The sequence below is a fragment of the Uloborus diversus genome, chromosome 5 (genome assembly GCF_026930045.1).
Source record: "Uloborus diversus isolate 005 chromosome 5, Udiv.v.3.1, whole genome shotgun sequence".
NCBI classification, from domain to species: Eukaryota; Metazoa; Arthropoda; class Arachnida; order Araneae; family Uloboridae; genus Uloborus; species Uloborus diversus.
This window is the reverse complement of record NC_072735.1, coordinates 160,635,414-160,663,383: the sequence shown is the minus strand read 5'-3', so window position 1 is coordinate 160,663,383 and position 27,970 is coordinate 160,635,414. Positions and strand designations below refer to the sequence as shown.

Sequence of the window (27,970 nt, the reverse complement as noted above, 5' to 3'; positions counted from 1 at the left end):
ATAGCATATACAGCGGAATTTTTAAATGGAGACATATGACAACTACTTCCTTTAACCTTTTCTGATAAGAAAAAAGTAAAAAACAAATTTATTTACAGCATTCTAGAAATAATGCAGAAAAGTACCAGGTTATCCATTTTTATATTTCATTTCAAAAAGTATGCATAAAAAATATATGTATTGTAAACTTAAAAGACCTACTCTAACAGTTACAAGAATAATGCATATTATGAGTAAAAATTTATTCCTAAAAGTAAGCAATACATGTGTAAAACATAAAATCTTTGATCTTTGTATAATTTTAAAATTAGAAAAATTCATGGGTACCTCCAATGCACAAAATCGTGACTTAATTTTTCTCCAAAAATGTACAAATGACTTACTTTTAAATATAAGTCCTTGATACACCTACATGCCACTTTCTCCATGTTCGTTTTCATACAAAAGGGTTTTGAAATGTACAGAAATTGTTCATGCAAAAGGATTTTGAAAAGTTCAGAAATTGTTTCACAAGGGTAACAGTTCAACTGTTTCTAAAAATTTCCACTAGATCAAGTTGTCTAGTTTTGAAACATTTAATCTGGAAATTTCCTTTTGAAAAATCATAGAGACATTTCCAATTGTGAAATATATATACACAAAAATGAAAAAATAAAATTAAAGCCATGAAGTGAAGTTTAGAGTCTTATGCCGATCCTCTTCTCTTCTAAAATGCTTCTTCGAAGAATGAAAGCTTTTTACAAAAGTGTGGTTTTCTTTGGAAGTAAGTAATTTAAAATTCTTCAGTCCAAAGTATTAAAGTAATGCCAATACTTCATATCTGAGGAAAGCAATTTAGTTCTGCAAAATAGTGGATTGGAATTTCTTTAGCACCAAGTCAATTGATATTTTGTTGCACGCCTTTTATAAGAGACATATCAACGTCTTGCCTTCTAAAATCTCTTCTTGAACTTTGTCTGTGGATGTTGATACTTCTGCTTGCACTGATAGAACGGAGCAAATAAATGTCACTAATGTGCTGCCAATTGCAAGATAAAACGCTAGTCCTGAAATTAAAAGTAAGCACTTTTTACTTTAACTTTCGAATAAATTCACTTTTTTTGATAATTATATACAAGTAGCAATATCCGCAAAGCGATGCCTGTGCTAAGAATCTAAAGAAAGTCCGTTGAATTAAAAAAAATCCCTATTCCCCCCCCCCCTCCTCCTCCCGATGTGAAATGATCATTTTTCTTCAACTAAGGTACGTACACACCATTTCAAGTCTCTTTGAAATTTAAAAATATTTGCCAAAACACATAAAAAGATTAACAGTAGCTTTAAAACTCAAAATAATCCTTCAACTATATAGTTCATCGCTTAACGCGCCAAGCAACCACGCTACCGTAACCCTGCCCTTTAGCGAGTGAAGTGGTTTTTTTTTCTGTAATTTAAAATGTTTCACCAAATAAACAATTGCTATAATAATAAAAACGTTTGAAGAATAATCTCAATTGAATAATACCACAAATCAAATTATTTGTTTAGATAAGTAACTATCTTCAACTTTAAGAACAAAAACTAACGTTGAAGAAATAAGGAAAACAAAACCCAATGGAAAAATCCTACAAAATCAAATTATGTACTTGAATATTGAAAAAAAAAAAAAAAACTGATTCAAAAACCAGTTTGTTGATCACAACAGTCCCCCCAATAGCGTAGCCGATCACGCCTCTGAGCCGCGCGGGTTGCTCCTTGCAGCTATCGACCGACACTATCGGCCAGCACCCTCTCTATGAGTTAACTGATCCTGCCATCTATTAGGAATTCATAGAACTAAACAATTAAACATTTAATTTGTAATTAAATATTTCGTTCAATCTGATTAAAAATGTTAAAACAAGCCTATAGTCTTCCTCAATAAATGGACTATTCAACACAAAAAGAATTTTTCATTTCGAACCTGTACTTCCTGAGCTTAGTGCATTCAAACAAACTCTTCAGCTTTGTATTATTAGCATAGATTAAAATGCAGACATTGTCCTTGTGGTAAATTACATCTTACTGACAAATTATTTGCCCCTATGCATTTAGTTTTCTCATAAGTAGGTTAAATTATTTCCTAAAATGATTTCAATATTTTGTTTTGCTAAAGTAAGCATTGTTTTCCATTCACTTTTTTTCAGAGGGCAAGTTTTTACTTTAAGCCATTTTTCTCTAACTATAGTGACACATTTAAATGTTCAGAATTAAAAAAAATAATCTAAGTCCATAATTTCAGAAAGCTGCAAATTATTGATTTATGTTAATGTGAGTCGTCTCTGTTCTCCCCCCCCCCCGTAAGTATATATTTTGACTGTATTTTGTCGACATGGAGAATAAAGATGTTGCATGGATCTGATACATCAAAAATTCAAATTATGTATTTAGTATTTATGTGCTGTGCGTGACCAATAAACAAAACTCTTAATTTTGTATTGATAGCTGTTTTAAAAAGCTGTTAAAATGTTTCTTTTAAAAATCTTGCTTTTAACCTACTTTTACATAAAAGTAAATATTAATATAGAATAAAAATAAATATGAGAGAGATAAAAATAGTTAGGATTTTATGAGACAGTCTTATTTTATCAAAAAACAAAAAGTTCAATTCTTTCATGTTCAAAAGAAAATGGCTCTGACTTAAACTCTTATTCAATACAATTTTTTTTTAAGAGAGCCTAAAAAGTTGAAAGATGGAATTATGGTGGTGGAAAACGGATTCCTGGTGCAGGTATGAAAAGTTCATTAATCTAATGAAATATCTGCAAAATACCATCAAATACAAAAAGTGATACAAAAATACAGCAAATTTTAAGAAGCAAAACAAAAAATATACTAACCTAACGTGCAGTCGCCTGTGTTAAAAGGTTCGGCTTTATCTCCACAGATTAAGTGAACACGTCTGCTGTTCCATCCTGCTGGGTATAACATGAGGCCAAGAATGTAAAATAAACCTAAAAGTATTTCACATTTGAGACATGTCTATCAATGAAAAACACATGGTATTATTTCATTAGATAAAAAGGAAATGGAAGTTCCACACGAGAGGCATTATTATAGAAGTAGATTTACAGTAGAGGCTTAATGTTTAAGAGGATATTAAGCTCTGTCTAAGGGGGCTGTCAAATGATGTCACAGTTTGAGGGGGGAGGGGGTTCCTGAATTTGTGACAACAGTGACATTACGCATTTTTTATTGTATGTTCATCAAAAATAGCGTGACAAGCTCAAAGAGGGAAGGGTATGACCAAGTTCAACGTTTTGTTCCGGGCGGAGTCAAAATTTGAAAAAATGACGGCATTTATAAACAATTCCAGCTACATTAACTGCCATATCAGGCAGGAGCATGCACACTGCTAATAGTGTGTCAACATGATCTATCGTTTGTGACTCATACCTAATGTCAAGTAACATAGTAAGCCATTTGACAGCTGGAAGATCCAGTAAGAGAAAATCTTTTTTGGATAAACTATAACAATAACCTTAAAAATAGGGAGGGGGCGGAATTAAAAATCAGAAGAAAAAGTTGTTTTTATCCTTGTGTTAAACAAGTTGAAGTGTATTAAATTTTGAAGCTAAATTAACTTGTTGAAGTCTCAAATACTGAAGCTTCAACTATAAGGTTTTTTGAAAAAAAAACTCTTATTCTCTTTACACTTCTAAATTTTGTGTATTACACAAAAGGTTCAAAACAATCAACATTTTAAGTAACAATATACGTACTTTTTCATAATTGATTTTCTCTTCAACAATAATGCTCGTTACCGCGACCTTTCCGTATTTCGGAAATTTCCTGATTTTCCATTCTGACTCAAAATTTTTCACGTTTTTCTCAGTTTTGCTTATGTTGTGCTAAATTTCTTTTATTTTTCGATCAATCTGAATGAAAGTATATTTCATAATGCTAAAACAAAAGTCAGAGTTAATCTGCGGCGGCATATAGTCCGCGGATGTCGCTTTTTATTATTATGCGATGTGCCGATCGATACAATAAATAAATAAAAAAAAATTCTAAAAATAATTTTGTATTTTTGTTCAATAGACTTTGTATTGCATACTTATCAGAAGAAAATCAGAATCATCGTTAGCTGAAATTGGATGTAAAAAGATTGCTGCATAATTACAGCAAAACGCTAATTTCCGCATAACACATGGCAATGACAAAACGCTGAAAAAAAAAGGCTGAACTGAAAGTACTGTGTTTTCAACAACAAACGTCAACAATTTTGGACTTTTAAAACTAGAGAAAAAAAAAGTGGGGAGGGTTTGTTTTTTTTAGTATTTAAGAAAAAAAGTTCCGGTCCTCGTGTCTTCTGGATTTCGGGATTCCGGATTTGGGGTCTCATACTATTGGAAGATAAGGAATAGTCCGAAATACCTGCGATGGCCTGTATGGTTCCCGAGACGGTGAAGATGCTCTTCTTGAAGATGCTCTGGACGCAGCATCCGAGGATGGAGGAGAGGAGGGTGACGAGCATGAGGGAGAGGCCGCACCCGAAGAAGATGAGAGAGGCCTTCCAGAAGTTGGGGAACTGATCGGAGGGCATCGCGAAGCTGGTCACGAAGGGGGCGCAGTTGTCTGTGTACATGCGGTTGATCTCGTGGATCTTGATGCAGCGGTTGTAGATGCCTGTGGGAAAGAAACAAAAATCTCGTCAGTTTTCGGTAATAACATTTTCAGCCGTTATATTGTAAAATCAATACCTATCTAAAGATTTTGAGGCTATAACATTCCCAGTGGCGTAGCCATCAAAAACTTTAGGAAGGAGAGAGGTTTGCTTTATATTGAGCTCTAATAATAAGAGGAGAGTGAACTTGGCGGTCCGTTTTTTGCCCAAGCTAGTATGGCATAAGAAGCGCTTTTCTACACATTTAAACTCAAGTTTTATTCTATAAGGCGTTTTGACCATGCATTTTTAGAGTCCTTAATCTGGAATGGGGAGTTCTCTCAATTCTCAAAGATTCCATCTCCTGAAGGGTGGGGGGGGGGGGGGTGATTTCGGTAGGGAACAGTGGTTTTTGGAACCCCGTCGCAATACATTTTCGGGAGCAATTAGCACATGTAGATAAGCAATTTAGTTTTTATAGTTACTAGTCTCGACTCCACATTTTCCATCTGTTGATATTTTTATGCACTTTATTATTGTTTTCCTCCCTTAACTGGCAAAAGTGAAATCTGTTCAATTATGGCAGAACAGATGTTTTCAGTATCTTCATGGAAGAAGTATTTAGGCTTTTGTAGGTTCACGGAACAATTTGCTATTCCACAGAGTTTCCAAATGAAAAAGTAGTATATTTCTTTGTAGAAAAAAAAATGCATTTTCAATAATTCTTGCTCATTTTTTTTTTCTTTTTCTTCCTCCCCCCCCCCCTTCAAATATTGTTTCATAGATAGCAAAGATCAGTCAAAAAAAAAAAAAAAAAAAAAAAGAAAGAAAAGAAAAACTAAAGAAGAAAGCTATCATCATTTAACTGAAATCAATTATTTGACGGACACTTAGTTCTGCATTCTGTCTGTCTTTTCTTTCATTCTATTTTTGACTATGTGACCAAGGATAAACATTCCTAACATCCCCTTTTTGAGAAATGAAGGATTACTTATTGTTTTCATTGCACTCCTTTTTTGAAACCCTACAAACAACAAAAGTATACACAGGGGTGCCTAGCCCCCTAAGAGCAAGGGCGCAACCACCCCCTAAACATCGCGAAGCCCCCCCCCCCCAAAAAAAAGACCTCCCCCAAAAAATGAGAAAAATACCCGTAAAAACACCCCTCCCTTAAAAACTTCAATGGAGCAGTCTGCGCCATAACCCCCTTTAAGTAGGCACCCCTGGTATACATCGGGTGATCCAAAATTCAGGACGGACTTTAAAAATAAATAATGCAAAAACGAATAAAGGTAAAAAGATACGGTTTGCACTAAACGGATGGTAAAGAAGTCGGGTTTGGTCTGACAACGAAAAAAAAGAAAAAAGTTCGGTCGGCGACCAACAAATGGCGCTGTCGAATTTCTGATACATGATTATGCAAAACAAGAGAGGCCATAAAAATTAGCAACGGCAGCAGGTAATGGTAGTCGAAGCTTATATGCATCGAAATGCTGCTTATAGTTGAGGAAGCCCTCTCAGTTAAACTGTATGTGCGAATTATTTAGAAATAAAAAGCTATAGCGCCATCTGTCGGTCGAAAGCAGAACTATTTTTGTTTTGTTGCCACACAAAACCCGGCTTCCGTACTACTCGTTCAATGCAAACGGCATCGTCCTGACTTTTGGATCACTCTGTATTTTCGACTGCATGTCACGCTATCTCTCAAGAATGGCCGGGATTTAAAAGGTTGAGAAAAGTACGAAACGACTCGTAAGTTTCAAAGGAATCCATTTTTGCCGGTCTTAAAAACGAAGATAGTCATGAAAAACCACAAAAAAAGTCTTTTCTTCAGCTCTTATTTTTAGTAACTTTGCTAACGCTAACACGGACGGCTTTCATCCATGCCTGACAAATTAAGTTCATAAAAACTAAAGTTTGTTGAAAAAAAAAATTCCGCTTCTGGTAATACATATTATCGTTTGCTGTTTTTGGAATATCCCCAACCCTCTTTTTTTTTTTTTTGGTATTTTCTGAGGAGTTGGATTTCTTTTGTACTTGTAATTATTTTTTTATATTCAGCAATATTATTTAATTTTAAACGTTTCCATACTGTATTCATAAACCCTAACTTTGCAGGTCAAAGGCATGAAAATTGAATGCATTCAAGTTATACTTTGCGTTTTCATTTCAACTGTTTTAAAATAAAAGCTTTTAAACGTACTACAATTTTTTAACAGCATGATTTTGCTGTACCTAGCAATTTAATATTATCGTGGTTCACATTTCTTGGTGTATAGATAATTCAATTTCTGATGTTCCGATTTATAAGCGCGTGTTGACAACAAATTTTTTTTCAGAATTGTTGTGAACAACAAATCTGAAAAAAAATAGTCTGAAATTTATGCTAAACTATAACTTTTGGAAGCGTAGAATAATTAACTACAGCATGTAAAACTATGCTTCTGGCACTTGCGCTCGAATATGAATCGTCTAGCTTCAAATAACAGCTGACCACGCATACGGCCACTGACCTGTACGTACTATCGTGGGATGCTGTCTGCCGAAAAGTAACACGAAGCCATTATTTCGCATGGATGGACATCATTTCTGTTTGTTTCAAATTCGAAAGAGAGAGGGGGTGGAATTACGCTTCGTCAATTGAGTGTAATAATGGTACGAAGTTGCAATTTAAATACAGTAAAACGTCGATTATTCGAAATTGTCGGGTTCGGCCCTAGTTCAGATTTGCATTAGTTCTTTCAATTGGACAAACAACTTCAGAGAAGCTTCTGATAATAAGAAAACGATTATACATATTTTTTAAGGCTGAAAATTCATATTTCAATCAAATATAGTAGTGAATAGGTAGATTTGAATTTTAAAAAATCTGATGCGGACTCCCTCACTCCTTTATGGTACGCCTATTAACTGATCGATGGTTTTTAATAATTCAAAAGATGGGTGTGTGTAAGTACGCCGACTACGGGAGTGCTACGATGCTTAAGAACCCCCCCCCCCCACCCCCACCCCCACCCAAAAAAAAAAAAACATTCGTAAAAGTGCTAGACACCCCCATAGCAAGTAAACAGGAAAAATAAGGGCGCGAAATAAAAATCTTAATTTTTCTTAAAAAATTCATTCTAAAGCTTGTGATTGTTATTTACGTATCGGTTCTACGAGTACAAGAATGATTTTGATGCAGAAAGATTAATTTTGCACAGAAACTACATGATTAGGGATAACATTTTTTGTGAAACAAAAAATTTTATCGTTCAAACAAACGGTTCAAATGCTTTTTTTTTAATTCAAATAAACATGTCATTGAATGGATTCCAGACATGGTTAAATTGATAACCATCTCTTTAACCTATACTCATAAGATTTTTAAACTTTCACTCTCTTTTGACTTACAGTTTTGAAATATCAGCACACATTTTTGACGGTTCATGAGGTTTTGCAGTTATCTGCATTTTTTTTTTCTTTTATCAAACTCAAAGACCAAACTAGACTTGTATTCCTAAATCTTATGAATATTTTTTTTTAAATAAAATGTTATTTATTTATTGAGCATATTGAATGTTTGCACTCATTCTTCGTGACAGAGACACGTACCAGTTGGATTAATATCTGATAGTAAATTGAAGTAAAAACTTGTATTTCCCACAAATTATTTCTCTTTAAAAAAGAGTTAAAGCACGTTTTCTTGAAGGTTAAATTTTGAAAAGTTACCGTCTTTAGTACATTTCGCGCTATTCTATCTCTGATTTCTTTTAGCGTTGTCATTAAAAAAAAACAATATAGATAAAGCAGATGATAATCATATACAGGGTGAATTTGACCTAATCTGCCAGACGAAAGGCAGTGTTAGAAGAGCCCAAGTGGAGCTTAGAACCACCCATTATCGTGTCCAATTCGTAATCGTAACCGAGTTACGGTCCAAAACACAAATTTCGGAAGTTAAAACCGATTTCTGAAATTCCTGGGAATTCTACACACAAAATAAGAGCATATCCGAAAATAGCAGACAAAAATCCTATAAAATGAAATTTTTGCAATCTAGATGGTTTCACTTTTCAGCGAGCTACAAACTTTGAAACATTTGAAGTACTCAAAGTTGAATTGGCGGCAAAATCTGTGAACGGCCTTTTCAAAAACAATCGTTTGAGCTACAACAAGAGGTTAAATCTACTAAAAACTGGTCTACCTATTAGCTTTTAAATGATATTACAGTAAATCATGTTGGAGTTCAAGTTTAGCAGAAGCTAAGCCTTTTGTTTGAAACATTAAAATCAGTGTTTGTTAAAAAAAAAAAAAAAAAAAATGGGTTAGTGAACGTAGCCCTTTAGGAACAAAATACCCCCCTGTGCGAATTTCTACCTCCATCTGTTTTTTGAACAAAACTCAATGTGTATACATAATTATGATAAGATGCATACGTTTTCGTCTTATTGTTTGTCAAAATATAGTCGGACGTCAGGAAACCTCGCGCCGCTGTTTTGGATTCTCGGGTACGTTTTATCAGTTTTCGTTTTATACCGCAAAAACTTTTTATTTGCAGGTAAAACAATTTATGATGAGCTAAAGAGCATAAAATAACCTTTGAAAAGATTTTTTTATTTTTATTGTGGCTGTTATAGGCACAGAGATATTTAATTTTAAAGTTCACGAATGTTGATCCAGAGTCCGAGCTAAAACGAAAAGTGATATGTAATCCTTTCGCAGACACTAGAAAATAAAGAAAAGTGGGGGGAAAATAGTCACTTACCAAAAAAAAAAAAAAATCACCGGCGGAAATTGGAATTAAATATCTCCGAGCCTTTACAGTTACAATAAAAATAAATTTTTAAAGGTAATTTTGTGCTCTTTAGTTCGACATAAATTATTTTACCCGCAAAAAAAAAAAAAAAAATAATAATAATAATTTGAATTTTGTCATCTTTGAATTCAAATTATGTTTTTCGCAATCACGAGTGTGCGTTTGTATGTGTGTGTGGGGGGGTGGGGTATGTGTATGTGTGTAGGCATGTGTGTTTGTGTCTGTGTGCAATCATGAGAGTGTGGGTAGTTGTGTGTATGAGTCTTTGTGTGCGTGGGGGTGGGGGTGGGGTATGTGTATGTGTGTGTAAGCATATGTGTTTGTGTCTGTGTGCAGGCATGAATGTACGGGCAGTTGTGTGTATTTGTGTGTATGTGTTGGTGTCTGTATACATGCGTGTTTGTGTATGTGTGTAGGGGTATTTGTGTGTATGGTGGTGCTTGTGTTTGTGTGTGCGTGTGTGTTGGTGCGTGTATGTATGCGTGTGTGTGTAGGATATGGACGCAACCTGGAGACGGTTTTCGCTAGAGGAGCAGCATCGTGAGGCCGGCCGCCGCGACGGGTGGTGCTGGCAGAGGGTGGCGCCGCGCCGGTGGGAAAAATGATAGCACGCCAAAAACAGTCAAATGAAAGCAATAAGCAATCGTGATTGCTCAAAAAAAAAGTTTTTCCGATATGAAATGAAAACCGAAACGAGCAGACGTGTGCATCACATGACTTCATTTTACGTCAATTCAATGATAATAGTGCCTTGGAGTAAGCAAAGAAACACTGAAAACATTTTTATCCCAAGTTTGTTGCGAACTGAATCAAAAAAAAAAAAAAGTTTTATACAGATTAATTTTCCTAATATTGGACATTTTAATTTGATTCAATGGTTAACTCTCGATCTCGCCAATATAGTGGCCAAAACAAAACCAGATTTAAAAATAAAAAAAAAAATTATATTAATTTGAATTTTTGGCATCTTGAATTCAAATTATGTTTTTCGCAATCACGGGCGTGTGTGTGTATGAATGCGCGTGTGTGTTTGTGTAGGCGGATGTGTGTATGTTTGTGTAGGCGTATGTGTGTGTGTTTGTGCAGGCGTATGTGTGTGGGTGTGCGTGTTGTGTATACAGTGCTGTGTGTGTACGCGTGTGTGTTTAGGCGTTCGTGTGTGTGTGTGTATGTATGTAGGCATATGTGTGTGTGCAGGCATGAGTGTGTGTATGTGTGTGTGTAGGAGTGTGTGTTTGTATCTGTGCGCAGGCATGAGTGTGTATGCGTGTATGTGTAGGATATGGACGCAACCTAGAGACGGTTTTCGCAAGAGGAGCAGCATCGTGAGGCCGGTTGACGCGACGGTGGTGCTGGTGGGAAAATAAAATGATAGGAATTCAAAACAGTCAAATGAGAACAATAAGCAATCGTGATTGCTCAGAAAAACACGCCAAATTTGAGGCAACTTGGCGATATGTCGCCAAATTTTTGGTCGCCAAGTGTTTGCCAAATTATAACATCACTTGAGTTTGCAAAGTAACAATGATTTCCCCACAAAAACGTGTAAAATACCCCCTTTGGATCATCCGAATGCAAAAAAATTGAAGGTGGACAGCTAGCCTCCACTAGGAGTCTACGTACTAAATTTCAACTTTCTAGGACATACCGTTTTTGAGTTATGCGAGATACATACACACATACATACGGACGTCACGAGAAAACTCGTTGAAATTAATTTGATTATCGTCGAAATGGATTTTTCTGGTGTCTATACGTTCTTCGGAATATAATTCGTTCTGTCCAGCGCGAATGCCTCGCACGGGTCATCTAAGTTAAATTAAACGACGCAGTGGTTCAGCAAAGGGTGGGGTCTTGGAGGTTAAAAAAAACAGAGGCATTGGTTTTAACATCAATGCAAATTATGCAGATTATGCATATGAAAGGACTGTTTTGATTTAAAAAAAAAAACCCTCGAGAAGGTATTTCTAGATGCGCTAGTGATAACGCAAACAGCATACGATAAATTCAAACAGCTGCACCCCCCCCCCCCCGGGAAAAGTTGAAATTAAGGTACTAGAGTTAAATAAAAATTGTTGTAAACTTTTTGTGCTTACCGAGGGATGGCGAGTAGAGGTCTCGCTCCGCAGTGTCTCCCCTCGCTCTGACTCCAGGCCGCCTGGGGGCGCCTATGAGCCAGGTGGGCGTGACGACAGCAGCCAGCATGGCCAGCGTCGTCGCGATCGTCAACAGGCACCACAGCAACGTCCGGGACGTCACGATCACGTTACACATCCTCGTTCTCTGGGGAACCTGTTACAAATGAAACAAAAACACCAAATTGACTCAACATTTATTTCCACCGTTCTACCTACCAGTTCTTATACTGCAGCCAATTTTTTTTAAAGCAGCCACCGAAAGCGACAGTCTTGGCGTAAAAAGGTCGATGGCATAAAATGTGAACTACGCATCTTGCTGCTTGTGCCTATTTATATGGGATACTGATAAAGAACATGTATTTTAAACAATTTTCGATTCCTACATAAAGTTTTTTTTTTAATCCTCATCTCAAAAAGTTTATTCTCTCCTTTTGGTCATATAAAAGATGTCGCACTTTTTTTCATCATTTTTGATCCCTTCCTTCCTTTGTCATAAAATGTCACTTCTTCAGTCCCCTTCCCTACCTCCATTTTGTCATGTTACGATATTTTTCATAAACTCTTATAAAAAAAAAAAATGCGTGATGTCACACTTGTTACAAACTGTGACAATTTAATGAATCCCTTTCCCCTAAAAGCGCGATATTATTTGTGGACGGCCCCTAAGAGAAAACTAATAACAGTTCAGGCTCTAATATTATAGCTGAAAACTATTTTTAAAACTGAAAAATTTTTACGTGCATGAAAAAGAAAGAAGCAATTGATAAAAATTAATTACTAAACTTGCTTTTCTAAAATATTTATATTTTGTTACTATTGTAGAAATTTAATACAATACTAGCTGCGTGCCCGGCGTTGCACGGGCTACCTTAAAAAATGTAAGAGCAGTCCAGTTGATGCTTTTGTAGTACACTGACACTAGTTTCTAACGCGTTAAGGAATAAATAAATGCGCGTAAAGCAAGGTTTGCAAAACACCAGTAAAACATATTTTTGCCAAAACACCTCATCAACGTTAATAATCGTTATCAATGATACAAGTTATGAGTACATTTTCAGTCAGCACAAAAAGGGGAAAATATATGCATTATCAACTATAATCTTTACTCACGTTAAACTGAATTACATCTGATAGACTATATCGGAAATATTTATGCACAATAACAATCCGCTTTTTACATAAAATAGTCTACTACCCGGCGTTGCCCGGGTGTTTATTAATGCAACATACCACTCAGATAAATATTTGGATGGATTCTATCCACATGGTCGTACAAGAATTACATCAATCCGTTTTCCAGGTACAAACCCTCAAAGAACTCAAATAACTTGTAAATCACTCATTTACTTTACGACGTGCACGGTCCTCCTCGAAAATGAAAGTTATGTCATGTGACGCGTATTTAACAATCAGGCTTGAACAAAAAAAACAGCAAAATTTTGCTGCAGATTACGGCAAAATAATCGAAAAGTAAACAACTTAAACACCCTGATTACAGGAAAAGCCTTAAAACAAAAGCCTAATTTTATTTCTTTATATTCGAGAAAAAAAATTGCAACAGATGTTTCTTTTCAATGATTTTCTTCACGCTGTAAATTTTAATAAAAGCGTTCATCCGGAAAGTTGAGTTGAAGCACTGAATAATAATTTGAATGGAGGAAAGCCTTCGAAAAATATGGATTTTATTTTGAAATCTAAGAGTCATAATTAATAATTTTTAATTGATATCTCCGCTAATTATTATCGGAGGATTATGTTAAATAGCCAAACATGAAGACGGGAGGATTACGAATCCATCGATACCTGGTTCGATGGTCAGTTCACTGTCGTTCGGGAGAAGAAGCTTGGACATAGATAGATAGATAGATAGATAGATACTCAGATTTTATATGTATAAGATTAACATTTTGAGTCTTATTTTTCACAAAATCATAAACAAGATGCTGTAAGGCTTTAGAGACTTCCTCACTATTTCAAATAAGTTTTTGTTTCCTAGTCGTTACACCTAGTTACTTTATTACAAACTGCTTGCATGCAAGTTATGAGTAAAAATACTTCTGTAAAAGTCGTTTCTTTGCGAGTGCAGTGTCGATGCAGTGAAAACAACTTATACTGGCTTTAATACGATGCTGTACTTGTTGCCCACAAACTCCGCGGAAGTGAGACCGAGGCTTCCCCGGAAATTTCCGAATCCGTTGGTACCGGTTTCGGCCTTTGCTCCCGGATTTGTCAGAAGTAGCCGGACACAGACATTTGTTTACTATCAGTTTAAAGTGTATGTTTCTTACCAATTTTACGCATACGAGACCAGGCCAAATAGCTTCTTCGGAAATTTCCAAACCTATTTCGACTACCATCTCGATTCCCGGACTCCGAGTCACTGATGAGATGTTGCCCGGCATAAATACATTTACTTACTCTTCGATTATGGTATTGTGTGGATCGAGTTGGGTTTTCTTTTTCCAACAAACAATTTCATCAGGACTTTTCAAACAATAATTTCTATTATTTTTTTTCTTTTTTGCACCTAAAAATAAATTTGCTCCACGATACGAACAAAAAAAGCACTTTTTAAGTAATTTGTAAAATATAACTTCAGAACTCAACAACAGATAGATTACATAAGTTTTAGCCTTCAGTAAAGTTACTCAGTATTTAGTTCTAGGAAATTTCTATCGAATGTCAATTGGAGGAGTAATTGGGATCAAGTCAATTAATCCCAATTGATGGATCCAGTTTCTGGTTTGAAGTGTGACATTACATAACAATAAGCTTACTTATTTGGTATTTTTTACAATATGCTTATGAAAAGCAGCGTGGCAGGTAACAAAGTAGGGGGGGGAGGTTAGGCTAAGTGTGACACAGGAGGAGGGAATCGATTTTTTTTTTTTCAAAAAAAGTGACATCATTTATGGACAACCCCGTATGAGCACACAAATCAAAAAGAGAATGAGGAGGGGTTTCATACAGGGTTGGCAAAAACCCGGGTTTTTTTAAAAAAGGCCATGGACCCAGGGTTTTTTGGGTTTTTTTTAAATAAAACCCAAAAAAAAAACCAACTAAAGCTGGGTTTTTTAAAAGAAATGTGGGGTTTTTTTTGTCTTTTTTTTTAGGGAAAATGGGGTGCTTGTAGCATATTGTAGTGTAAGTATATGGACAAAGCACAAAAATTGTCTTGGGGTAAAAATACTGGAAAATTCAGCGTTTTCTGAAGAAAAGTAAAAAAGACAACGAAACCCAAGAATGGTGAAGTTTAAGATTGTTTAGTTTCCATGATTACCAACAGTTAGGGCAAAGTTACTTCTCGAGTGATAAAATCTATTGTTCGTTTTTAATTACTACATTTTTTTTTTTTTTTTTTGCATTTTACTTTATTGTATTTCATTTTGTTATGCAAAACTACTGTAGAACCTCAAGTAATTTAAATCCTTTCTATTGAATTCCAGCTTAATCAAGACATTTCTTTGAACTTTATGTTGACTGTTTCTATTTCTGTGTACAGAGTTAGAAATATTAAACTTTTTGTAAGATAATGAAATTATTGTACATCCTATTCTATTTTCTGTTCGACTGTTTGAAAAACCTGTTAATTTCTAAAACATATGCGTTGTTTATTTGAGATTTGTGACATGTTGGTTTGCAGAAAATAATTCACATGAAAGACTTATAGCTAGCGTAGTTTCTTCTGTACAATCTACAAATATCGAGAAAATCAGATGTGACAGGACTTAGCCCAGAAAATTTGAGTTATTTACTGACCAGTTAAAGAAAAAGTTAAACATATTTATTTAAAATCTTTGAAGTATTTTTTTAATGCCGTTAAGAGTTAAGAAATACTATTAAAGTTCAAAATTCCTTTTTTATGTCCATTGTCTGTGGTGAAGAACAAATAAAAAAGATGTTTAAATTGTGAAAGTATTTAAATTAATTATTGTTTTAAAAAACTTCTCAGAAAATTTTAAAAAACCCAAAAGTGGGTTAAATAATGGGTTTTTTAATAAAAACCCATTGGGTCCAACCCAATTGGGTCCAATCTGGCCAACCCTGGTTTCATAGGAGTAGTATTTGGGTACAAATGAGCGGTGTGAGTCTGTCCTTATTTGAAGCCCCCAAAACGTGAAAATTTTCGGTTATCTGTGATGATGGCGAATAGTATTGTAACGGATTCGGTGCGACTCCCACTTTCTTGAAATGAAAACACAGTTCTTGATAAAAACACAGGAAATTTATTTACACTATGTACAGGAAAGATCTTCAACAACTGCTAAATTATTCATCAGCAATTAAGCAATTATCACACAACACCGTAAACTCAACGTTTACACACGTATTTACTTCCAAATACGAAAACAACACAGCGAAATGCCTCGCTATAAACAGAGCAAAATGCTCTCAGTTCGAAATATCAATCGAAACTAAACTGTTTATCCATCGCTAACGGCTTATATATACCGAAAAGAAATCTCTCAAATATTCCAGAAAATGCTACGACGTTCTACAACTACACTTCCATTGATAAAATCAGTGAATGAAATAAGAAAAAAAAGAATAGGGGGTTGTATACTTGAGCCATATGTAAAGGGGTTGTATATTCATTACGGGAAACTATTTACAGGTTACGTTACTACAATAATTACTATTTACAGGATTTGTAACATTGCCCCCTTCCTAAGGACTGCACGTCCCGGGCAGTACAATCCCCAGAAAGGGTGCCAAAACTTCTATCACAAGTTTACAAATATACACATTAATTAATAACTAACAGATACAGAAAACACAATAATAACAAGAAATATTACTAAACATTAAAAGCAAAAATTATCTACAACTTTTATGTTATCAACCATGGTTGTTTACGTAATACTCATGAACTATGGCCATAGTATGGGGCTAACCGATCATAATGTACAACCCTAGGTTTGGCATTAGGTGATTTTTGGATCCTCACTACGACGTCATTTAGTCGGTTAAGGACTTTGTAGGGTCCATCCCAATGCGACTGCAATTTGGGTGAAAGACCTTTCCGTCGGATGGGATTCCATAACCAAACCTTGTCGCCTTCGTTGAATTCATGTCCAGTAGACCTTGTGTCGTATCTGGTCTTCATCTTCTCCGCCGCGATGTTGATTCGCTCTCGTGCGAAGTTATGAACGTCTTCCAACCGGGCCTGGAGATCCTGGATGTACTCCTCAGGCGATGAAGGCGCATCCGGAGGACGACCGAAGACGAGATCACAAGGTAGCCGAAGCTCTCGTCCGAAGAGCATCTGAGATGGGGCAAATCCGGTAGTCTCGTGGACAGCACTGCGGTAGGCCAGCAGGAACAAAGGTAGCTTCTTGTCCCAATCCTGTTGATTTCTGGATACCATAAGTGAGAGATTATTCAGGATTGTGCGGTTAAATCTCTCCACCATGCCGTCCGATTGTGGGTGTAGTGGTGTTGTCCTAGTTTTCTCAATTCCAAGAATTTGACATAGGCCCTTAAACACAGCAGAGATGAAATTCCTCCCTTGATCGGAATGAATCTGCAAAGGTGTTCCATATCTCGAGATCCAATGTTGGACTAGAGTCTCTGCTACGGTGGTAGCCTCTTGATCTGGAATGGGATATGCTTCCGGCCATTTGGTGAAGTAGTCGATGGAAACAAGAATGTATTTGTTCCCATCAGCAGTTCTTGGTAGAGGACCCAGGATGTCGATCCCAATTCGTTCGAAAGGAGCTCCAACGTTGTACAAATGTAGCTTCCCTCTGCTTCTCTTCTTCGGTCCTTTACGAGCAGCACAGGCGTCACAAGAATGGCACCACTTCTCCACGTCATCCTTCGCCTTGCTCCAGAAGAAGCGCTCCCGAACTTTATTGAGGGTTTTCAAGACACCAAAATGTCCTCCAGTCGCACTACTATGTATTCCTTTCAGAACATCTGAAATCCTTGATCGGGGAAGTAGTAACTGCCACCTAGATGTTTTGCCGTCGTCAGATTCCCATTTCCGGTGTAGCACGCCGTTCCGTAAATGGAGTGAGTTCCATAAAGCCCAGTATCTTTTTGTTGCAGGACTGAAGATGGAAACGTCCTGCCAGCTAGGGCGTCGACTGTCACTTTCCATGAACTCTAAAATTGGTTTTATGTCGGGGTCTTCAAGTTGATCTTTTCGAACTTGGTCATCACTCCATGGATCAGGTTCTGATGATGTTGGAGTCACTGTCACCTGATAGGCGGTAGGGCTAGTCGTTCCATACTGTTTCTCGATTCGGGAACAATAGTGGCAGTTCTCAGGACAGGGTCTCCTTGATAAAGCGTCAGCATTACCGTGAGATAACCCTTTTCGATGCTTGATCTCCATGTCATATTCCTGGAGCCGCTGTATCCATCTGGCTATCTGGCCTTCCGGATTTTTGAAGTTCAAAAGCCAAGTTAATGAGGCATGATCTGTCCGAAGCAGAAATTTTCGGCCGTAGAGGTAATGATGGAAGTGTTCTACAGCTTTCACTATGGCCAGTAACTCCTTTCTGGTGACGCAGTAATTTCGCTCCGACTTTGATAAGCATTTGCTTCAGTAAGCGATGACATGTTCATTTCCGTCAATTTCTTGGGATAAAACAGCTCCGATGCCCTCGTTGCTCGCATCAGTGTCCAGGATAAAGGATTTTTCAGGCTGAGGATAGGCGAGGATAGGCGTTGATGTTAAAGCCTCCTTCAGTCGTAGAAATGCATCTTCGCATTCTTTGGACCATTCAAACTTTTGCTTGCTCTCCGTCAGCTTATGCAAAGGTCGTGCAATGTTGGAAAAACCCTTCACAAACTTCCTATAGTACGTGCAGAGCCCCAGGAAACTTCGCAGCTGATGGATGTTTTCGGGACGACTCCAACTCTTGACAGCAGACACCTTTTCTGGATCGGTTTGTACACCTTCAGAAGAGATGATGTGACCAAGGTAGTTCACTTCCCGGCGGAACAAATTACATTTGGACGGGCTTAACTTCAGATTGGCTTCCTTAAGCTTTTGCAGCACCTTCCTAAGATTTGCCAGATGTTCTTCGAAGCTGCGTCCCACGATGATGATATCGTCTAAGTAGACCAGACAAGATTCGTAAGAAAGTCCTCTTAACACTGTCTCCATAAGACGCTCGAACGTAGCTGGTGCATTGCAGAGGCCGAAGGGCATCACTTTAAACTGCCATAAGCCTTGTCCAGTTGTAAATGCTGTCTTTTCTCGGTCATCAGGGTGTATCTCAACCTGCCAGTAGCCGCTCTTCAAGTCCAGGGTCGAAAACCACTTGTGTCCGGAAAGAGTGTCCAAGGTGTCGTCTATCCGTGGAAGAGGGTAACTGTCTTTCTTGGTGATTTCATTCAGCCGTCGGTAATCGACACAAAATCTGGTGGAGCCATCTTTCTTTCGGACTAAGACGATGGGAGAAGCCCAGGGACTGGATGACGGTTCGATTACATCATTCTCCTTCATCTCTTTCAGGAGGGTCTCAACCTCTTCCTTCTTGGCGAACGGTAGTCGTCTTGGATGCTGTTTAATAGGGAGGTGTTCTCCAGTGTAAATCCTATGCTGCGTTAAATTCGTACGGCCAACATCCTCCGATGTAGATGAAAACAGATGATTGAAGTCGTCCACCAATTGTTCCGCAGCAGTTCTTTGATCTTTCGATAATGGCGCACTCCCAATTAACTTCGACGTCAAGGACTCAGAAGACACAGTCTCAGGGGAATTGATTCTTCTAATGATGCAGTTTACTGGAGTACAAGTTGCCAACACCTCACCTTTTCGGATATTCCTTGGCCTTTCACTCACGTTGGCGACTCTCACAGGAATTACATCCTTAGAAAGGTCCACAAGCGTAGATGCTACCAGTACTCCTTTTAGGCTATTGCTTAGGTTAGGGTATTCAATGAGTCCAAATCGAAAACTATTGCTTTCTTCAAGGGAGCCAGGTATTAATGATTCTGACCTTGAGGGAATCGATAAATCTGTTTGAGCTATTATTTGATGAGCGGATTTTACATCACTCTCTGCAGGGAAAACGGCTATGTCTTCTCTCATCGAGTGCAGCTCATTAGTCTTGAAGTCGAGAGTGAAGTCATATTTCTTGAAAAAGTTCAATCCGAGAATGAAGGGGTCCGTGATATTAGTGACGAATGCCGTATGATGGTAGGTGGCATTCCCAAACACTATTTCCAAGTCCACTTTACCGTCAATCTCAATTTTGTCACCTGTCACAGTCTGGAGACTTACGCGTGGCGATGTCCACAGCAGTTTCAATCCGAATTCACGAGCCACATCTGTCCTAATGATTGTCACATTGGCTCCAGTGTCAACAATCAGTCTGCAGGGGTTCCCATTTACATGTGCGTAAATGAAAAGTCCATCACTGCCACTACTAGAAGAGGAAATCTGCAGAGCTTTAGTGGTGGTGATTTCCTTCCCTCGCGTAGCTTGGCGAGCCGGACAACTCCTTCGCAGGTGTCCTTCACTACCGCATTTCCAGCACTTCTGCTCTTGTTTCTTTTGGGCTGTTATGCTGCTCAAATGTCTTGTCAAGTCACCGAGTTGTCTCTCAAGTTCAGCGAGGTGGGACGACCTGGAATCAGACTCATCAGCTTCCTGGGTCCGGATTAGATGGCGATCCACACGGGTTGCTTCTTGGGCGGCCTCGTATCTCATCGCATACACAACGGCAGAATTCAGGTCTTTGACATCCGCCATCCGTAGAGCTTTCTGGATTTCCGGATCTCGAACCCCGTCGATGCAGTAGTGGAGTGCCAGGTTGTCTCGAACATCCGCAGGACAGTTGCAAAAAGCAAGATGAGACAGTCTCTCGATGTCCGCCGCAAGCTCTTGCAGGGTTTCCCCAGTTTTCTGGAAACGGGACTTCAACTGGAGTCGGCTGAAATCTTTCTGGCACTTCTCACCGAAGCGAAGCTCCAACGCAGCTGTGAGGGCGGCGAAATCCAGGCGCTGGCTGTCCGGAAGGGTCTGGAGAATGTCCGCTGCGTCACCTCTCAGGGATGCTGCAAGATGACAGGCCTTGGTAGCAGAGTCCCATCCGTTCGCTTCCGCCACTATCATGAATTGAGTTTTGTAAACCTGCCACGAAGTTTTCCCATCAAATGTGGCAAGTTTAATGGACGGTCGAGCAACCGATGTGGGAGCGCCAAACTGTACAGAGCTGCTTTCCGCGGTCGCCAATCTCCTTCCCACGTCCTTAAAGATCTCTTCTTTAAATAGATGAAATCTTCTATCTTCTTCTTCAAATTTATTTTCTACAGCATTGAATCGGCTTTCAACGGTATAAAATTTTTCTTCAATAGCATCAACTCGATGCTCTATGTCATTAAATTTATTTTCCATCACAGTCTTTACCGAAATAAGGTCGTTTTTAATTTCTTCTTGGTTAGACGTTAAGTCCTTTTTCAGCACCGTTAAATCGCTTTTTAACTGGTCTTGATTTGCCAACATACTTGCAGTCAGATCACTTTTTAATTGTTCTTTATTAGCCGCCATATCATTTTTTATTTGTTCTTGATTAGCCGCCATATCATTTTTAACAGAGTTGATTGCATCAAGAAGTTGTTTTAATTGTTCATTCATTGCGCGAGTAATCACCATAAAATTAAAGTCCAAATTCAAAAAAAGTCTTTATGAAAAAAAATGTCCAAAGTCACACTTACTCCAAGAAAGTCCAGAAGAAGCCCCACGTTGGGCGCCAAATTGTAACGGATTCGGTGCGACTCCCACTTTCTTGAAATGAAAACACAGTTCTTGATAAAAACACAGGAAATTTATTTACACTATGTACAGGAAAGATCTTCAACAACTGCTAAATTATTCATCAGCAATTAAGCAATTATCACACAACACCGTAAACTCAACGTTTACACACGTATTTACTTCCAAATACGAAAACAACACAGCGAAATGCCTCGCTATAAACAGAGCAAAATGCTCTCAGTTCGAAATATCAATCGAAACTAAACTGTTTATCCATCGCTAACGGCTTATATATACCGAAAAGAAATCTCTCAAATATTCCAGAAAATGCTACGACGTTCTACAACTACACTTCCATTGATAAAATCAGTGAATGAAATAAGAAAAAAAAGAATAGGGGGTTGTATACTTGAGCCATATGTAAAGGGGTTGTATATTCATTACGGGAAACTATTTACAGGTTACGTTACTACAATAATTACTATTTACAGGATTTGTAACAGTATTTACGTTCATGTATCCAAAGCAGCAGTCGGCAATTAGCGGTCTAAGTAAACCGGAGAAAAAGTTTTGAAAGTATAAATTACACGAATAAATTAGTTTAAAATAATTTTACGCAGGAAGTAATATCTGTAGAGAAGCTTCTTTTGCAGAATACTTTTTTGAAGAAGACTTTTTGCAGTATTTTGAAGTTATTGATAGACTGATCTAAGTTTTTAATAGTTTGTGTAAAATTAGTTTTTTTTTTCTGGGCATCGATAAAAATTTTCAGAAGTGTCTGGTCCTAGTTTAAATTTATTGTCGACCTCTGATCTTCAGTTTCGAATAAAACTCGTTGTTTGAAGTGCCACTCCTTGTAGACCCAATGACACATAAAACACGTTTCTGACCCAAGTCGGAGATATTATTCATTTTCAAGCACTTAAGTCGTTTAAACGACACCCGTCATTCACACACTATATCTTTTGTCTCGTCTTAAATCTTGGAGAACGGAAACTAGAGAAAAAGAATGGAGAACTTCCTGCCATAATAAAAACCGCAACTGAAACACAGTAAAATATCCTAAGGTCAGCTGATGACTTCTCCGGGTGATGAACAAACCTACTGTGTTAGTGAAACACATCGCAGTGAAGGAGAACTCCACGTGAAACAACTTACATTAGCAGTCCTAGAGCTAAATATTTTCGTTGGTTAGTGCTTGAGAAACAAGGAAGCTGTACAACTCAAGGAAACAAATACTCATTAAGTAGAGCTCCCCTGCAGAAAGGTGATCTGTTAATTGTCTGTTATTTGCGCACATTGTCTTAATCAACAGACGATTATGTAAGAGAATAGAAAGCGTTTTAAACCTTTTAAAAAATCGACCATATTTCCACGAAAAACAAAACGAATTCCAAAAAATATATTATCAATAAGTCATTAACGACACATATGAGGTTTTGAATACTTTAAAGCAATAACTCGAAGTTGTGGCTGTGATAGATTTAAATATTTTTTTAACTATAGAACTAAAAGCAAGCTGAAGTTTATGCTGAACTTTTTGAAATTGGTTAAAGCATTTTATGCTAATTCATATGAGAAATAAAATGAAAACAAACTGCGTTCTGTGGAAATAAACAATACCAATGTATTTACAGACATGCGTATGCCCGTCAAGAGCAAAGGCATATCCCCCCCCCCCCCACACACACACAAATGCATTAATATTTTCAATTACTTTTAAATTTATGAACCAAAAACTAAGAGGGAAATGTGATGAGAAAACGGATGGAAAGAACTTGATGAACACAAATAGAAATAGTATTGAGGTGAGGAGGGGGGGGGGGGGTCATAGGGACTATTCTCCATGCAAATTATACGAAAAACAACAGAAACCATGTCCACTGACAAGGTCAGATTGAGGCATGGGCATATGGGTCACGGGCCCAGGCCACCAAAACATGGGGGCACTTAATGAGCTACGAAATTTTTTGAAAAATGGACTAATTTCATATTGCTTAACGTAATACGTAAAAATGTAATCAAGAAAAAAAATCTCCATAGAATTTCAAAGCCATTTCAGCTTTAACACTAATAGTATTAGTACATTTAAAAGCTATATAATATATTACTTTGATATTTACATCTTACTGTAACCAGGAAAATTTGATGACATCTTAAGGGCCGATCCTAGCAGGTGTGCAGAGTGTGCGCCGCACAAGGGCGGCCAAAGCAAGGGGCGGACGCAGGCAGCATCATATAGTTCTTATAATCAAGCGAAATTCCTCAAGAATTTCTCACAAGATAACTTATAATAAGTAGAATAAATATGCTGATTTTTAAATGCTCAATTGTTAAAGTATGTGTCGATTTCCCAACAGCATAGAATAGTTTAAGAAAAATAGAATGTTAGGGAACATTGTGTTGGTTCATTGTCCATTAATATCTACTCTTAACACACATGCTTCATTTGGTTGCCAAGTTTGTGACAGAACCGGTAATCAGGCATGATACAGGGGAGGGGAAAGGCCCCCTTCTGAAGCATGAAATGGTGCCGTCTAAAAGGAGCACCGAGGCGTGGCCCCCGGGAACTTAGGGGGTTACCCTTATCTCGGTGGCCACGACCGAGGGCGACCACTAATGTTTACCCCCCAAGCTTTTATAGACCTAAACAATGAAGACATACTTTATTTATTAAAAAAAAGCTATACTGATTAGATACTCGCAAGCATTTCAAACAACAAAACAAACTATGTAACAAACTCTGTGTTTAACAATCGTGGAGAGAAAAGTGGAAAATTGCGACTCCCATGAGAGTAACATACATGAATGACGAACTAAAATGTTGTACTTTTCCCCCTTTACGACAATTTTTCTGATTAAAATCTTGAATGAACTGCCCGGTTTCAGATCAGGTAGGAGGACAGGGCCCTTGCCCCGGGAAGCAAATGTAGCTCCAAAACGAAGATCCAAAAGGATGCCATGATCTCCTTGACGAAACTAAAGAAGGCTTAAAATTGCGTTTCTAGGACTTTACTTTCGGAAAATTTCGCTGGTTGAACCATCGATCTTTAGGACCCAATTAAGTCTCTGATTCACCTCTTCCACCTTAACTTAATCAAACATAGCATAAAAATGTTGGCTCCAAAATCCAAAACGTGTTTTCAGACGACAGCCCTTCCTATCATCAAACGTCATATAAAATTGCTTTGGCAGTTTTCGAAAATTTTGCAGTGGAAGACCCCGAAATCCATTCGCAAACATTACTACCAAAGACAGTCTCACTTAGCGTCTTTAGAGAAACCCCTAATTCCACCCCCTCTCACTTAACGTATTGAAAAACAAACTAAAATTGCGATTTTCAAACATCAGTTTCAAGAACTTTGGGGGAAAGACCCCGGATCCCCCTTTTTTCCAACGCAATCACTAAACCTGAAAATTTCCTTTTTAGACGGTTCCGTGGATCCACAGCATCCTGCCTAAACTAGCCTGAAATTGATTTCAGTTTCAAAAACACAATTCGTGAGGGCACGCTGGATCCCCCCCCCCCCCCCGCTCTTAGTTCCATCGTTATCAAACAATGCTTAAAATACGATTTTGGGACATATTTCTAAAGGATTCCGGAGGAGAACTGCCAGGCTTATGTAACGTTTTACGGCGCTAGGGCATATCTATCAATCGTCGAAGTGCGGTGGACAAAAGTCTATAGTTATATTTTTCAGATATTAATGTTGAAAAATATCTGAAAGATCCGTTGAAGCTTCCCAGTTTTGTTAACGTCACCAAAGATTATATAAAATTGCGATTTCAGAATTATCTGCTTAAGAGCTCCAAAATCCTTCCTTCCCAAAAATAGCCTATAATGGATTTCAGTTCCGAAAAATATTTTGGTTCGGAATATTTTCACGTTTCCCCTATTGTTTTCAAATCTAGCCAAAAACGGGTTTTTGAAAAAATAGTGCCGAGAAATTACCGGACAATAGCCGCCAGATCCCCTACCGTCACCAAAGACGGCCTAAATTTGCGTTTTAAACTTATATTTCGAAATCTTTCGATGGGACACGAATGAATCTCCCTCCCTCTTGCAACGTCAACAAAGGTAACCCAAAATTGCGGGTTTAAAATTTCAGTTTCGGAGATTTTTCGGGAAGAACGCCGATCCTTCCTAAGCTACGGTCTTAAAAAATAGCTTCGAATTGATTTCAATTTTGAAAGAATTTTAGGAAAGAACTGCAACATTACTTTCACCTAAAGTCTCGAAAAAGTTCCTAAAATTGCGATATTTGACGTCAATTTCGAAAATTTCTCCATGCACCTTGAATATACTTGACTCTTTTGTCCTTGCAACCAAACACAACTAAAGATTAACTAAAAATATTTTTCATACACCAATTTCGATAATTTTCTTGGAGCAATCCTCCTCTCCTGAACCCCTGACACCCTCCCCCCACGCTCCCCCTTCCTCCGTCCCTTCTCTGATGTCACCTAAGAAAGACTATAAAATGCGTTTTTACGACTAGTAAATTTTGGTATATATTACTTTCTTCAAAGATATAAATTGTACCTAAGGAATTTCTTACTATAAAAAATTTCTTCCTTTTTATAAGATCATTCTTCTGCCCACCCCCTTTTTTTTTAGAATTCGAACTTGGGATAGAAATTTAAAGAAAGATTAATATAGACGTTAAAGATTAGTCAAAATATGCAAATTACTCTTGAGGGGCGGCACAGTAGGTCTTTGCACACGGGCGGCCGACACCCTAGGATCGGCCTTGGACATCTTATTTTTTGTATGCTTTTTTATCGCATCACTTTTAATCAGAATATTTTCATTACTTAACTTATAAGCGTAAGCAAGGAAAAACACATTTATACGAGATCGTCTATTCAAATTTAAGACATACAGTGGCTGCCGCTTATATGAATCACGTTTGTTCTAAACAGTTTTGATTCTATAAAGCGGCTTATTCAATAAAGTTGGATTTTGTTATGTTTTTGACGATTTGATTCAATAAAGCGGTTGATTCAATTAGCCACTGATTCAACTAACCGGCGTCCACTGTATATTTGTTCAAGTTCAATACATTTATTCCCGTTCAGCAACCATCACCTCCCATTAAAACGACCAAAATTACAGGTGGAAGGGAGGACAGCCCCCCACATTCTCTACTTGTACCCCAAATATTATAATTACAATCTCCTTCCGACTTCTATGGTCATTTTAAGTAAGGCTTCATTTTAAGAACATTGCTTATTTTAGACTAGTGGTACCCGCAAGGCTTTGCCCGTAATAGAAAATTAAAAGGTCTTTTGGTTCGCCTACATATTTACAAATAATGTATGGTGAATTTTCTCGCAATCGGTTTGTGCCCATGTTACGGTTCCACGTTATGATAATTTCGTAATTTACTCGTCTATCTTATGATAATTTTGTTTTTAAAATTGGAATAGAAAAAGAACCACATTGAATTTTCGAAAAATCGCTTCGAGGTGCACACCCCCATACTACAAACTAACTAATGTGCCAAATTTCAACGCCTTGCCGAACGGTCTAGGCGCTATGCGCGTCACAGAGATCCTGACAGACAGAGAGAGAGACTCTCAGCTTTATTATTAGTAAAGAAGCACAGAGGAAAATCACGCTATGGTTTATTTTTTGATCAGATCGTTTTTCGAGGAAATACTCGTTAAAATCGGTTTTTCTAAAAAAAAAAGGAAAACATTTATACTCTCAAGTTAATTTTTTAAAAAAATCTCGTTCTAATGACAATTCCGAGAATTCGGAAGTTCAAAGAACACTGTTTCATTGTATTCACAAACAAGAAAAATTTTAAGAATTTCCTCCATTAAATGCTGGGGTGCAAGAGGGGGTTAACAACCCTTGTTTTAAACCATTTTGCCGATCCCAAGTGTGGTATTTTATATTTATATGATATAAGGACTGTAAAATGACCTACTCCTTCCACCCCATTGGTAAATTCTGGCTGCGGAGGTGCATTGTAGCAAACTAAGGACGGATACAAGGGAGGAGCGATCCCCCCCCCCCTCCTTGAACCGAGATGCAGAAACTCTCCTTCGGCATATTTTCGGTACTGAAGTTCCAAAAGCGTAATTTTTGAAGATCTTTCATAATGTTACAAAGAAGAGGGCTCTCCCTCGAAAAATTTCCCGAACTGTAGTCTAAAAACGCATTTGGGGCAGATTTCTTAACACTTTAGTAGTGGATCTGAACTTTGGACAGAAAGTTTTTCAAATTTCCAAAAGCTCAAATTTTGGACAATCTTATATGACATTAGATGGGGTTCGGGAACTCTCCTCTGGAGAGTCCAAAAAAAAAAAAAAAGCAATTATCGGACACCGAAATGACGCTAAGGTTAAAGGATGGGATTCACTCCTCCGGACAATTCTGTAGAAATGGAAGTTCAAAAAAAAAAAAAACTTAATTTGAGACAATCTTTTATGATGTTAGGATGTTAAGGTTTGGAAATTTGTAAAAGGGTAAGTATCTGAAATCAATCGCTCACACCTTGAATACTTTCTGGATCCGTCCTTGTAGCAAGCATAAGACTCTAATCACACAAACAAGTCATGAGATATTCCAGTTGAAGCAAAAGACAGGGCAAAAAGATACTCACCCAGCAAACGATTCTCCTATATCCCGACAGAAAGCGCAACAGCAGACGATCTGTAGGAAAGAGCTTTTTCCCGCCAACCGA

General features: G+C 37.6%; 1 protein-coding gene across 1 annotated transcript; it reads right to left on the bottom strand.

The window, feature by feature from the left end:
- Nucleotides 1-242: 242 nt before the first annotated feature.
- On the bottom strand, nucleotides 243-27,970 carry LOC129222457 (LHFPL tetraspan subfamily member 2a protein-like). Its single transcript, XM_054856971.1, has 5 exons — nucleotides 27,890-27,970; nucleotides 11,519-11,714; nucleotides 4,396-4,647; nucleotides 2,859-2,972; nucleotides 243-1,046 (listed from the first exon to the last, which is right to left on the bottom strand). Exons 2-5 carry the CDS (start codon nucleotides 11,694-11,696, stop codon nucleotides 904-906), a joined length of 687 nt encoding a protein of 228 aa, XP_054712946.1. The 5' UTR covers nucleotides 11,697-11,714; nucleotides 27,890-27,970; the 3' UTR covers nucleotides 243-903.